We start from the raw sequence: 13300 nt of genomic DNA, 5'->3' as shown, positions 1-13300 counted from the left end.
AGAAGTAGGCAGTTTAAAAATTATAAAATTATAGATTAAAAGAAAAATAAATTTTAAAATCACAAATCAGATAAACAAAATGCATGATAATGCAGAGATTTTGAGCTAGAGGTCAAGCTATATCTTAATTAAAAATAGGAATGCCAAAACTGAAAAAACAAACAAACCAGATGATGGCAGGTAACAGTATTAGAACTGAGAGTCCTTTAGAATGGAAGAAGATTCTGACAACTTTATGGAACTACCACTGCCTATTGATCAGGGAATTTTTTTATTTTATTTTATTGTTTTTATTTTCTACCCCCCAAACCCCCCTGCCCTCGGGCACCAGGCTTGCTGCCTGTCCCTCATCTCTCCAGAGGGGTTGCTCCCCAAACAGAGCTGCTGGGTGGTGCCCCCTGCAGCTCTGTCCACCAATTGAGACTGCTGAGGGCAGCCATAGAGGAGACAGTGCAGATCTTCAGTCAAGTCAAGTCAGGGAAAGAGTCAGAGCTGAGCAACAGGTGAGGAATGAGGGTGAGGAATGGGGAACTTGAGCAGAAAACCTGAAATGAGCATCTTACTGCACCATTAGGACTCCCATTTTCTGACACCAGGTAACACTGGGACAGAATGAGAAGAGGAACTTAGGAAGACCCTGAGCCAGGGTTGGTGCTGTGGGGAGACCCCTCAGCCAGGGCACCTCAAAGGGCAGTCTGAGGCCTGCGTCAAAGTAGTTTGGTGAGTTCCTTACGATGGAGATTCCAGCACCTGGCCTTTCAGGGGTGGGGCCAGAACTGCATGTTAAGCAAGCCCCCCAGCAGCCTCTAAGGCCCTCAGACTCTGCCATTAGCCCAGCCCCTCCTCCCACTCTGGTGTACCCCCACACAAGACTGGAGCCCTGGGAGGTGGGAGGTAGTACAGGGTCAAGGCCTTTTCCTCGCTGCCCTCCATTCCACCTCTCCTCCTCCTTAAGCAAGCAGGTTTTCCAGCTGTCTCTGGGTCAGCAACAGTGGGAAAAAGTGACCAGCTGGCAAGTGACCTATTTGAGGCATGATCACACCCTACCAGTGCCCCAGCCTCTCTCTGGGAAATCCATTCCTGGCGGGGGGTGGAGGAGGCAGCCTTCCTGGGGTTGAGGCATGGGGTCAGGTCTTGCAGGAGTTACAAGGGGAAGGGTCTGCTTGCACCATTCACACTGAAATCAGTCTGCATGATGAGCTTTCCCAGCAGTTGGTCTCCCTGTTTTTATACTCAAGGATGCAGGAGCTGGGATTTGAGCCTGGGTCTCTCTAACCACAATTCATGGTCTGTCTAAGTCAGTGATGGCAAATATTTTGAGCTTGGCATATCAGCATTTTGAAAAACCCTAACTTAACTCTGGTGCTGTGTCACATGTAGAAATTTCTTGATATTTTCAACCATAGTATAAAAAAGATTTATATTTTTGATATTTATTTTATATATTTAAATGCCATTTAACAAAGAAAAATCAACCAAAAAAAATGAGATTGCGTGTCACCTTTGACACGCATGTCATAGGCTCGCCATCACTGCCTTAGGGGACCTCAGAGGAGTCACTCTCCTCTGACACTCCTTTGTGCAACCAGTACTTGAGGAGCACATATCCAACAGCAGTCTCTGCTTACAGGCTCCCAACTGGGAATTGTTTCATTTTACAAATGCTTATGGAGTATCTCTTATAGGTAAGGCACTCTTCCAGGGCTGGAGATACAGCAGGGGCAAGACAGGCCAACTCCCTGTCTGCATGGCATTCACATTCCAGGGAATATCATTGTGCCACAGTGGCAGGGTTAAGAGCAGAGACTCTACAACCACCTGGGTTCAAATCCTGGCTCTGACAGTTTTTTTTTTTTTTTAATAAATCTGTATTGTTCAGATTATTACAGTTGTTCCTCTTTTTTCCCCCCATAGCTCCCCTTCACTCAGTTCCCACCCCGCCCTTTGCTGTAACACCCCCCACTGTCCTCATCCATAGGTGCACGATTTTTGTCCAGTCTCTTCCTGCACCCCCCACACCCCTTTCCCCCCCTAGAATTGTCAGTCCACTCCCTTTCTATGCCCCTGATTCTATTATATTCACCAGTTTATTCTGTTCATCAGATTTTTTATTAACTTGATTTTTAGATTCACTTGTTGATATATGTGTATTTGTTGTTCATAATATGTATCTTTTTCTTTTTCTTCTTCTTCCTCTTCCTAAAGAATACCTTTCAGCATTTCATATAATACTGGATTTGTGGTGATGAACTCCTTTAGCTTTTTCTTATCTGTGAAGCTCTTTATCTGACCTTCAATTCTGAATGATAGCTTTGCTGGGTAAAGTAATCTTGGGTAAGTAGGTTCTTGGTATTCATCACTTTGAATATTTCTTGCCACGCCCTTCTGGCCTGCAAAGTTTCTGTTGAGAAATCAGCTGACAATTGTATGGGTACCCCTTTGTAGGTAACTAGCTGTTTTTCTCTTGCTGCTTTTAAGATTCTCTCTTTGTGTTTTGCTCTTGGCATTTTAATTATGATGTGTCTTGGTGTGGTCCTCTTTGGATTCCTTTTGTTTGGGGTTCTCGGCACTTCCTGGACTTGTAAGTGTATTTCTTTCACCAGGTAGGGAAAGTTTTGCGTCATTATTTCTTCCAATAGGTTTTCAATATCTTGTTCTCTCTCTTCTTCTGGTACTCCCATAATTCGGATGTTGGTACGCTTGAAGTTGTCCTAGAGGCTCCTTACACTATCTTTGTATTTTAGGATTCTTTTTTCTTTTTGCTTTTCCAGTTGGGTGTTTTTTGCTTCTTCATATTTCAAATCTTTGACTTGATTCTTGTGATCTTTTAGTGTGCTGTTGTATCTCTGTATATTATTCTTTTTTTCAGTCAGTGTATGCTTAATTTCTAGTTGGTCCTTTTTCATATCCTCAAGGGTCTCACTAAATTTATCAGCGGTTTCTAGAAAATTCTTTAAAAACCTTATACATGTGGTTTTGAGCTCTATATCCAGTAGTTTGCTTTCCTCCATTTCTGTCATTTGTGACATGATTCTTGGTCTCCACATTTTGGCTGCTTCCCTGTGTTGATAGAGTGGCTTTTTGTGCTAGGTGTCCTATAGAGCCCAGTGGCTCAGCCTCCCCAATTACCTTAGGTGGACACTCTTGGTGCACCCCTTTGTGGGCTTTGTGCACAGTCTTGTTGTAGTTAAGCTTTTGTTGTTGTTGGTATCACTGGGAGGAATTGACCTCCAGGCCAATTGGCTGTGAGAATTAGCTGTGTCTACGGTGGGAGAACTTCTGTGCTGGAGACACCCTTCTGGGGCAAGACTTGCTTCAGTGAGGCTTTTGTGCTCACTGAGTCTGCCCCCTGAATGTGTCCCTTATTGATCTGAGGAGTTGTAATCTGGATGGTCCACTCTGACCACTGGGTACACTGGCTCTTTGATCTCTAAGGAGGTCCTAATTTAGCCTCTGCCTGAGGACACCTAGCAGAAGCTATGGAGAGATATTCAGTTTCCTTTTCCTTGTTTGGGGTTTGGAGGTGCCCAGATGAGTCTCAGCTGTGAAGCAATGCAAGCTGCTGTGGGGCCGTGGGCCTTCTTTTGGATGTTCTGGGTCTCTGACCCAGTTGCAATTTGTTAGGTAATTTTACATTGCAAAGGGCCAGGCCATTCAGATGTAAAAGCCTCTGCACACAGCTTGGGTGAGATGGGGTCTCAGGGAATCAATAAGTTGAAGTAAACAGCTAGGGCTGATCTTCAGCACTGCCCTAAGAGGTCCTGGGTCTCAGTGTTCTGGTAATGACTGCAAGCACCTCTGAGAGAAAGCTGCCCTGAAAATCCAAACGATGCCAGGCAGTCCTGTTTCTCCCCGTATGAGTCTGGGTCCCTAGAGTCTCACCCGGAACTGGCATTCAGAGCAGTCGGGAGCTCGAGACTCCCTCCCAATTGAAAAAGACAACCGAGTCCTCAGTTGCCAGCCCTTTCTGAGCACGTGCATCCGTACCTCTGCACTTTAGTTCCGCACCTTCTCTGAGTCTCAGTGTGCTTTTCTCTTTCCTTCTAGTTGTAGAATTTCCACTCAGTCAGCCTTCCTGTGGTTCTGGATGATGTCCGTTTTGTCTTTTAGTTGTATTTTTGAAGTGGTTGTGCGAGGCAGCAATTTCAGGTGTTTACCTATGCTGCCATCTTGGTTTCTCCTCGGTTAGGGAAGTTGTTGTTTTTTTTTTTAAATTAAATCTCTATTGTTCAGATTATTACATTTGTTTCTCTTTTTCCCCCCCACAACTCCCCTCCACCCAGTTCCCACCCCACCCTCTGCCCTTACTCCCCAACCACTGTCCTCATTCATCGGTGTGCGATTTTTGTCCAGTCTCTTCCTGCATCCCCCACATTTCTTTCCCCCCCAAGAATAGTCAGTCCATTCCCTTTCTATGCCCCTGATTCTATTATAATCACCAGTTCATTCTGTTCATCAGATTATGTATTCCCTTGATTTTTAGATTCACTTGTTGATAGATGTGTATTTGTTGTTCATAATTTGTATCTTTACCTTTTTCTTCTTCCTCTTCTTAAAGGATACCTTTCAGCATTTCATATAATACTGGTTTGGTGGTGATGAACTCCTTTAGCCATTTCTTATCTGTGAAGCTCTTTATTTAACCTTCAATTCTGAATGATAACTTTGCTGGATAAAGTAATCTTGGTTGTAGGTTCTTGGCATTCATCACTTTGAATATTTCTTGTCACTCCCTTCTGGCCTGCAAAGTTTCTGTGGAGAAATCAGCTGACAGTCATATGGGTACACCCTTGTATGTAACTGACTTTCTTTCTCTTGCTGCTTTTAAGATTCTCTCTTTGTGTTTTGCTCTTGGCATTTTAATGATGATGTGTCTTGGTGTGGTCCTCTTTGGATTCCTTTTGTTTGGGGTTCTCTGTGCTTCTTGGACTTGGAAGTCTATTTCTTTCACCAGGTAGGGGAAGTTTTGTGTCATTATTTCTTCCAATATGTTTTCAATATCTTGCTCTCTTTCTTCTTTTGGCACCCCTATAATTCAGATGTTGGTACGCTTGAAGCTGTCCCAGAGGCTCCGTACACTATCTTTGTATTTTTGGATTCTTTTTTCATTTTGCTTTTCCGATTGGGTGTTTTTTGCTTCTTCGTATTTCAAATCTTTGACTTGATTCTTGCGCTCCTCTGGTCTGCTGTTGGGAGTCTGTATAATATTATTTATTTCAGTCAGTGTATGCTTAATTTCTAGTTGGTCCTTTATCACAACATCGAGGGTCTCACTAGATTTCTTGAGGATCTCACTACATTTATCGGCGGTCTCACCATTCTTTTCGAGGGCCATACTAAATTTATTGGCGGCTTCTAGACAGTTCTTGAAACACCTTAAAAGTGTGGTTTTGAACTCTATATCCAGCAGTTTGCTTTCCTCCATTTTTGTCATTTGTGTCCTGTTTCTTTGTCTCCACGTTTTTTATGCTTTCTTGGTCCACCCCCTTGTGGTCTTTGTGCACAGTCTTGTTGTTAAGCTTTGATTGTTGTAGGTAACACTGGGGGGGGGCGGATTTGACCTCCAGGCCAATTGGCTGTGAGAATCAGCTGTGTCTGCAGTGGGAGAACTTCTGTCCTGCTCTCTAGGGAGGTGCTAATCTAGCTTCTGCCTGAGGCTATCCAGCAAATGCCTCCGTGCAAGGCTTGGGGGCAGCGGGTCCCAGGGGATCAACAGGGTGGGAGGAGCGAGCAGTTATGGCTGCTCTCAATCCTGCCTTCAGAGGCTCTGCTTCTCAGTGTCCCAGCAATTGCTGTAAGTACCTTGGAGAGAAAGCTGCCCTCGAGTTCTGACCGATGCCAGACACTCCCGCTTCTCCCGTTTGAGTCTGGGTCCCCAGAGACTCACCCAAAACTGGAGCTCAGAGCCTGAGACTCCCTCCTGATTGAAAAAGACAACCGAGCCCTCAGCCGCCAGCCTGCTCCGCATGCACCTCCACACCTTAGTATTTTACTTCCACACTGCACCTCCTCTGAGTCTCGGTATACTTTTCTCTTTCCTTCTAGTTGTAGAATTTCCACTCAGCCAGCCTTCCTGTGGTTCTGAGTGATGTCCGTTCCGTCTTTTAGTTGTATTTTTGAAGTGGTTGTGCGAGGCAGCAATATCCGGTGTTTACCTATGCCGCCATCTTGGTTTCTCCTCGGTTAGGGAAGTTTTGAAGCTGATCTGCAATCTAGGACCCAAGCAGTTTTCACCACAGCCCTGCAACCACTGCCCAAAGAAGATGGTCAAAGCCTGCCACTGTGAAATGCAGATTGGTGTAGCCACTATGGAGACTAATGTGGAGGTTCCTCAAAAAATTAAAAATGAATTGCCTTATGACTCAATGATTCCACTTCTGGGACTATCTCTAAAGAAAGTAGAAACACTAGTTTGAAAGAATATATATGCACCCCTATATTCATTGCAGCAGTATTTACAATATCCAAAATTTTGAAGCAGCCCAAGTGCTCATCAGTAGACTAGTGGATAAGAAAGTGGCAGTACATTTACACATTGAAATACTACTTTGGGCTGTAAAATAGAAGAAAATCTTACCTTTTATGCCAGCATGAATGGAACTAGAGGGGATTATGCTAAGTGAAATAAGTCAGAGAAAGACAATTGCCATATGATTTCACTTACATGTAGGATCTAATGAATAAAATAAATAAACAAAATAGAAATAGACTCATAGATAGATACAGAGGACAGACTGATAGCTGTTAGAAGGGAGAGTATTGGGGGACATGGTGACAAAGATGAAGAGATTAAGACGTAAAAATTGCTAGTTGCAGAATGGCAACAGAAGTGTAGATTACAGTGTAGGGAATATAGTCCATAATATCGAGATAAATGGGTATAGGACTAGATGGGTACTTGACGCAGCGGGGGGACCACTCTGTAAAGTACATAACTTTTTAATTACTTTGTTTTACACATAAAACTAATAGAGAATGGTATTGAATGTAAAATGTAATTGAAAAATAAATCAGAAAAGAAAAAACATGGCCACTTTGGTCTACAGCCAGATTCCCTGCCTCCAGGATTCATCATTCACTCTTCCAATTGGATGAGTTCCATTAACTAATTTCCTTCTTGCCTAGACACTCTAGTGCTTCTCCCATGGTTAGAATTTGGCTAGGTAAACCAATATCTTAAAAGGACTGAAGAGGAGATAGGAAAAGGGACAAGAAGGATAGACTGCAACAGGAGCAGTAATTACAGTGAAAGTAAGAAACAGGAGTTGAGCTGCCTTGATCGTCCAAGATCCCAAATATTGCTTGCTGCATGTGGTGCATAAAAGATGTTAAAAATTAAAGTAACTTTTTCCCCAATGCCCGATTTGTGAAGCACTAGATGTAAAAAGATTTCTGAATGCAGTTAGCTGCCACCTGACATTGGATTTGCTGTTTATAGTAATTTTTACTTATAAAAAATAGTGATCATGCCCTGGCCAGTGGTGGCTCAGTTGCCATCTGGAACACCAAAAGGTTTTGGGTTTGATTCCTAGTCAGGGCACATACCGAGGTTGTGGTTTTGAGTCTTGTTTGGGCACAAATGGTAGGCAATAGATCGATATTTCTCACATCATTGCCTCTCTCTATCTCTGTCTCTATCTCCATTTCTATCTCTTTCCCCTTCCTCTCTCTAAACATATCCTTGGGTGAGGATTACTAGAAAAAAAAAAATAGTGCCCTGGCTGGTTTGGCTCAGTGGATGGAGTGTGAGCCTGCCCAGGTTCGATTCTGGTAAGGGCACATGCCTGGGTTGCAGGCTCAGTCCCCAGTAGGGGGCATGCAGGAGGCAAGCCGATCAATGATTCTCTCTCATCATTGATGTTTCTCTCTCGCTCTTCCTTTCCCTTTCTCTCTGAAATCAATAAAAATATTTTTTAAATAAAAATAATGATCATGTTTCATTTGCTGTATCTGCCACAGGCCATTGGCACTGACAGAATATTTTTCCTTATTGATTTGCAGATTGAGAGAATCCAGAATCGAAGTCTCTGGCAGCACTACCAGACAAAGAAAAAAACCATGGATGACAAGAATGGCCATACACAAAATGAGAAGCTGCTCTTCCATGGGACAGATGCTGACTCCTTGCCACATGTCAATCAACATGGCTTTAACCGCAGTTATGCAGGAAAGAATGGTAAGGAAATAAGTCACGTGGCTGCTCCAAAGTAGATGTCAGCCAAGAAAAGCCAAGCTGGCTAAGGGGTCCCGCGGATTGCATTGTGTTCCCTCATGACTCATGGTCAGGGTGCAGCAAAAGTTTCAGGTCAGACTCACTATATTTCCTCCCAAAGGGACTGACTGGCCCTTTGAGGTGGAGGAATGATTTTTTGAAATTAAACACACACACACACACACACATTATTTTTAAGGAGGCTTTAGAAATAATTGAACATTATATTAACATTATTTGACATATTGAGTCAATACATCAAATTATAGACAAATTGGAATTCTTAAAAATGTTGTTTTTCTTTTCACAGCTGTGGCATATGGAAAGGGAACCTACTTTGCTGTCAGTGCCAGTTATTCTGCCAATGATACTTACTCCAAACCTGACGCAAATGGGAAAAAGCATATGTATTATGTGCGTGTGCTCACTGGATTGTACGAACGTGGAAATCATTCGTTACTTGTGCCTCCTCCAAAGAATCCTCAAAATCCTCTTGACCTGTATGATACTGTCACAGATAATGTGATCAATCCAAGTTTATTTGTGGTATTTTATGACTACCAGGCTTACCCAGAATACCTCATTACTTTTAAAAAATAACATTTTGGTATCCTTCACTGAAGACATTATTTATCTAATTAATTTTCAACATTTTTCAACTCATGGCACACATAAACTAATTACTAAAATTCTGTGACACACCAAAAAATATATTTTTTGCCAATCTGACAGAAAAAAACCAATGGTATGGTTTTGATTCATTCACAGCTGTTGTGCTGGCTCTTGTCATTAAAAATATATATTTTTATTGATTTCAGAGAGGAAGGCAGAGGGAGAGAAACATCAATGCTGAGAGAGAATCATTGATTGGCTGCCTCCTGCATGCTACACACTAGGGATTGAACCTGCAACCTGGGCATGTGCCCTGACCAGGAATTGAACCGTGACCTCCTGGTTCATAGGTTGATTCTCAACCATTGAGCCACGCCGGCCAGGTGGCTGTTGTCATCTTTTTACTTGACAATCTAACGGAAACGAGATCAGTGTCCCTGACTAGTCAGGTATTGCATGTTCTAAAAACTTTTGCGGCACACCAGTTCAAAATTGCTAATCTAAACTATGTACAACAAGTTTTAGATTTTTTTCTCTTAACCGCTTATTCTAAGATCAAAGGATCCTTGTCACTGAAATCAGACTTTCTTCAGCTTCTCTTTCATAACTGCAGTGACCTTTTCTTGAAATCAATAAATTTAAGAATTTAAATTAGATTAATTTAGTTACAACTGTATGTCCACAACCATGGACATCAAATCTGTAGAAGAAAAGAACAGGTTTATATTTCTAGGAAAAAAAGGAAAGCCTTAATCTTAAAAGCCAAGGGCACAGATATGCAATTTTAGCTGCCACTAACGGGATGCTATATTACTGTGGGGAGCACAACTTACTGAGTGGACTGCTGTCTTTCCTAGGACAGAGATGGTGTCTTATTCATTTTATTTTATCCCTGGACTGAGGCCTGCATCTGAAGTCCAATGGATTTTCCAGAAATGTTTCATGAACCAATTAAGAATGAAAAGGTCCCTCCAGCCGGTTTGACTAATGGATAGAGGGTCAGCCTGCGGACCAAAGGGACAAAATGTGCACCAATAAAAAGGTGCACATTCTAGTCAAGGTTTGATTCAAGTCAAGGGCATGTACCTCAGTTGCAGGCTCCTCCCCGGCCCAGGCTCTGGTTGGGTGAGGATTAGCAAAAAACAAACAAATAAACAAAACGACTGAAAAGGTCCAGTCAGACTCTTATCCAAGTAGGAACCATTTCTTCTACATCCTTGACTTATTGTCATGTTGCCTTAAATTGAACAGATTCCATGATAGGTAACTTCGTTTTTCATGAGCCAGCCCATGATGGACTCCAGTTGGGGCTCTGGGACTGAAGTGCAGCTGGGCTCTACACAGCTCAGGGCTGTGGTCTGCCCTGTCGCGTAGATGAATCGTGTCCCCTGGAGTTGTGCAGCACAGCAGCCCAGGCCCCAGTTGGTCCTTTTAATGTTGAATCCGAATCTGCCTTCTTATAACTTTTCATTGGTGCACATTTGGTCCCAGTGGAAACAGCAGGATAATGCCTGCTACATTTTCAGTGTGAAACACTGTTATGTTAAGATGAAATGAACTCTAAGATGATTAAATGGCATATTTTCTTTGCAGCCTAGCTTTTGATGATTTAAATCAAATACACACAGCAAAGGAATGAAATATAATGCTAATTGGCTAACTCTGTATCTGTTGGATGGTAAAGGAAAGTTTCTTTCTTAACTTTTCCCGAGGTAAATCTCAGGCTCAAATACTGCTTATTGAGCACTTAGCTTGTACCAGATAGTATAATAGATGCTTTCATATACAGTGCTAATTGTATTCCCCAAACAATCCTGTGGGGTAAGAATTATATCCCCATTTTAAAGCTGAGGAAACTGATGCTCAGAGTGCAAGCAGCTTCCTTGCCTGAGGTCGGTCGCCTAGGTAACAACCCTCAGAGCCAGCAGAATCAGGTCCTGTGTCATCAAGCCTCTGTTCTTCTCATGACAGAACATGGCCTCTCGATGAATGTTACGAATCCAGGAACATCTCAGTTAATCTGCGAACCGCTTTTATATTTCCTCCCCTTTTCCTTCTGGCTCTGGTTCCTATCCTAGTTTTCATTTGAAGCTCTGTAGGCTGAGGTCAGAGCTGATGCTTATGCAAAGCCTGTGCAGATGGTGCACTCCGACAGCAGGGGTCGCTCTTCCCTGGCTGAGGGAACAGCACCTGCCCTTCAAGTAGAGGTAGGTGGTTGAGAGGGCCACAGTGGCTGCCTCATTAACATAGACATCTTGACATTTCTCTTGCTGTTGTTTGTTTTGAAAGGGGATTGGGCACTGGCATCTCAACTAGGGCCTGACCATGAATGTAAGAAATCAAAAAGGAGAGGCCCGCTCTCCATTGCTGTTCCTCCAGTGGTTTGGTTAACTTAGGGCCAGGCTGAATATCAGGGTGCATTGAATCAAGGTATAATGATCCAGTCAGTAAATGTTAAGTTACCCCCAATCAAGAGAAATATGTCACTTTATCTGCTTTTTGAATAAAAGACTTGGAAAATGTCATGTGGTGGTGATCATTTTTATCCTCAAGGGCAAATACAGGAGAGCTTGATGATGAACACAGGCCACTGCTGAGAAAGACCACAATTACATATGACAGCATCAGAGGATCCTCAGAGTAGTAATACTGTTTGAGCCCTGGCAGGGTGGCTCAATAGGTTGGAGTGTCATCCTGAGTACCAAAGGTTTCTCGTTTGATTCCCAGTCAGGGCACATATTGAGATTGTGGGTTTGATTCCTAGTCCGGGTGCATACAGGAGGCAACCTATTGATGTTTTACTTTCACATTGATGTTTCTCTCTCTTCCCTCCTCTCTCTGTAAGATAAAATTTTAAAAATCAATAAAAAGCATATCCTCGGGTGCGGATTAAAACAAAAATAGTCTCTTTTTAATAAAAAAAATCTGCTAAAATTTACAAGAAGGGCACAGCACAGGTTTAGTTCAGTAAGTCTGAAGGGCAAACTGACCCCAACAAGTAGCCCCTGCTGAAAGAAACCCACCTTGAGCCTTAGATAGGTGATGGTGGTCAACTCCAGGGCAAAGGTTCTTCAACTGTTTTTGGTATTTAAATTACCTAAGGTGTCTGCTGAGACTGTAAATCCTGGCCCATCTCAAGAGAGTCAGATTCTGTGGCTCTAGAAGGTACCCAGAAATCTGCATTTTCAGCAAGCACCTCAAATGCTTCTGAAACCCCTGGTTCCCACAGCCACTTAGGACTCTCATGGGCCTCAGGCACTTTGGCCTTTGTGGACCTGTTACTCTATTAAGTATTAAAACTTGTACTTTGCAACTTCATTGATATAAACATGAATGTAATCAAGGATGGATTAAACTTTTTTTTTAAAGAAACTAAACCACTTTTGTGGACCCCTGAAAGCTCAGGGGCCCTAGCCACTGTGCCTACTTGTATAGGTCAGCCCTACTGTGACTTTAGGCACGGGATGAGCTTGTATTCCTTAATCCCTCTAGCCCAGTGGTCGGCAAACTGTGGCTCGCGAGCCACATGAGGCTCTTTGGCCCCTTGAGTGTGGCTCTTCCACAAAATACTGACTTCTGCACATGGGCCACAAAGTTTCAATCGCACTGTATGTGTGTGCCCACACGTGGTATTTTGTGGAACAGCCACACTCAAGGGGCCAAAGAGCCGCATGTGACTCACAAGCTGCAGTTTGCTGACCACTGCTCTAGCCTCTAGGGCAGTGGTTCCCAATGGGGGTACACACCCCACAGGGGGACAATTTGATTTTTCGGGGGCAATTCTAGAATGAGTTATTAACAGTGAATTTTTTGCCTTTCTTATGGTTCTAGAGGCCTCATAAAAAGTATATAAATATATATTGTGACATATTTATGCATTTCAGTTCTCTTTGTTTTGAAACTTTATTTGCTATTTTTTCATATCACTTCATATTATTATTATTTTTTAACAATTTCTTAGTGATTTCTTCCTCAGTACTTCAATTGTCCTTTCATTCTTTTGTTTTTCTCTTTCATTGATGCCATATTCTTTGGAAGCTTGTTTAGACCAAGTTAATGGCCTTTTAGGCTTCCTCCACATGAATATGAGTTCACTTTTTGAATAATAAGAATTATATTCACAGGGAGTGGAGGGACATCACGTTTTAGAGATACTGAGGTGGGGCATGGCCAAAAAAAGGTTGGGAACCACTGCTCTAGAGTAAGTATTTTAAGAATTTACTTCCACTCACTCAGGCATGCTCATTTGAGAAACAGAGGATGAAACGGGACCGAGGTACACAAGAACCACTGCTGTAGGGTCAGTGCTTTAATAATTGATCTGCCCTAGCTGGTTTGGCTCAGTGGATAGAGCGTCGGCCTGCGGACTGAAGGGTCCCAGGTTCGATTCTGGTCAAGGGCACATGCCTGGCTTGTAGGCTTGATACCCAGAAGTGGGCATGCAGAAGGCAGCCAATCAATGATTCTTTCTCATCA

General features: G+C 42.8%; 1 protein-coding gene across 1 annotated transcript in view; it reads left to right on the top strand.

Moving 5' to 3' along the window:
- The window catches only part of LOC308515026 (protein mono-ADP-ribosyltransferase PARP14-like), a 60388-nt gene extending 48715 nt beyond the window's left edge, over positions 1 to 11673 (top strand). The window contains exons 16-17 of the mRNA XM_081085434.1: positions 8002 to 8176; positions 8523 to 11673. Coding sequence (XP_080941560.1) covers positions 8002 to 8176; positions 8523 to 8812 — 465 coding nt within the window. The 3' untranslated portion in view covers positions 8813 to 11673. The remainder of the gene's footprint in view (positions 1 to 8001; positions 8177 to 8522) is intronic.
- Positions 11674 to 13300: the final 1627 nt, after the last annotated feature.

Source organism: Myotis nattereri (assembly GCF_964212035.1).
Source record: "Myotis nattereri genome assembly, chromosome: 3".
In the NCBI taxonomy this organism is placed as follows: Eukaryota; Metazoa; Chordata; class Mammalia; order Chiroptera; family Vespertilionidae; genus Myotis; species Myotis nattereri.
Note: the sequence above shows the minus strand (reverse complement) of the source record. Positions and strands in the feature narration are given on the sequence as shown.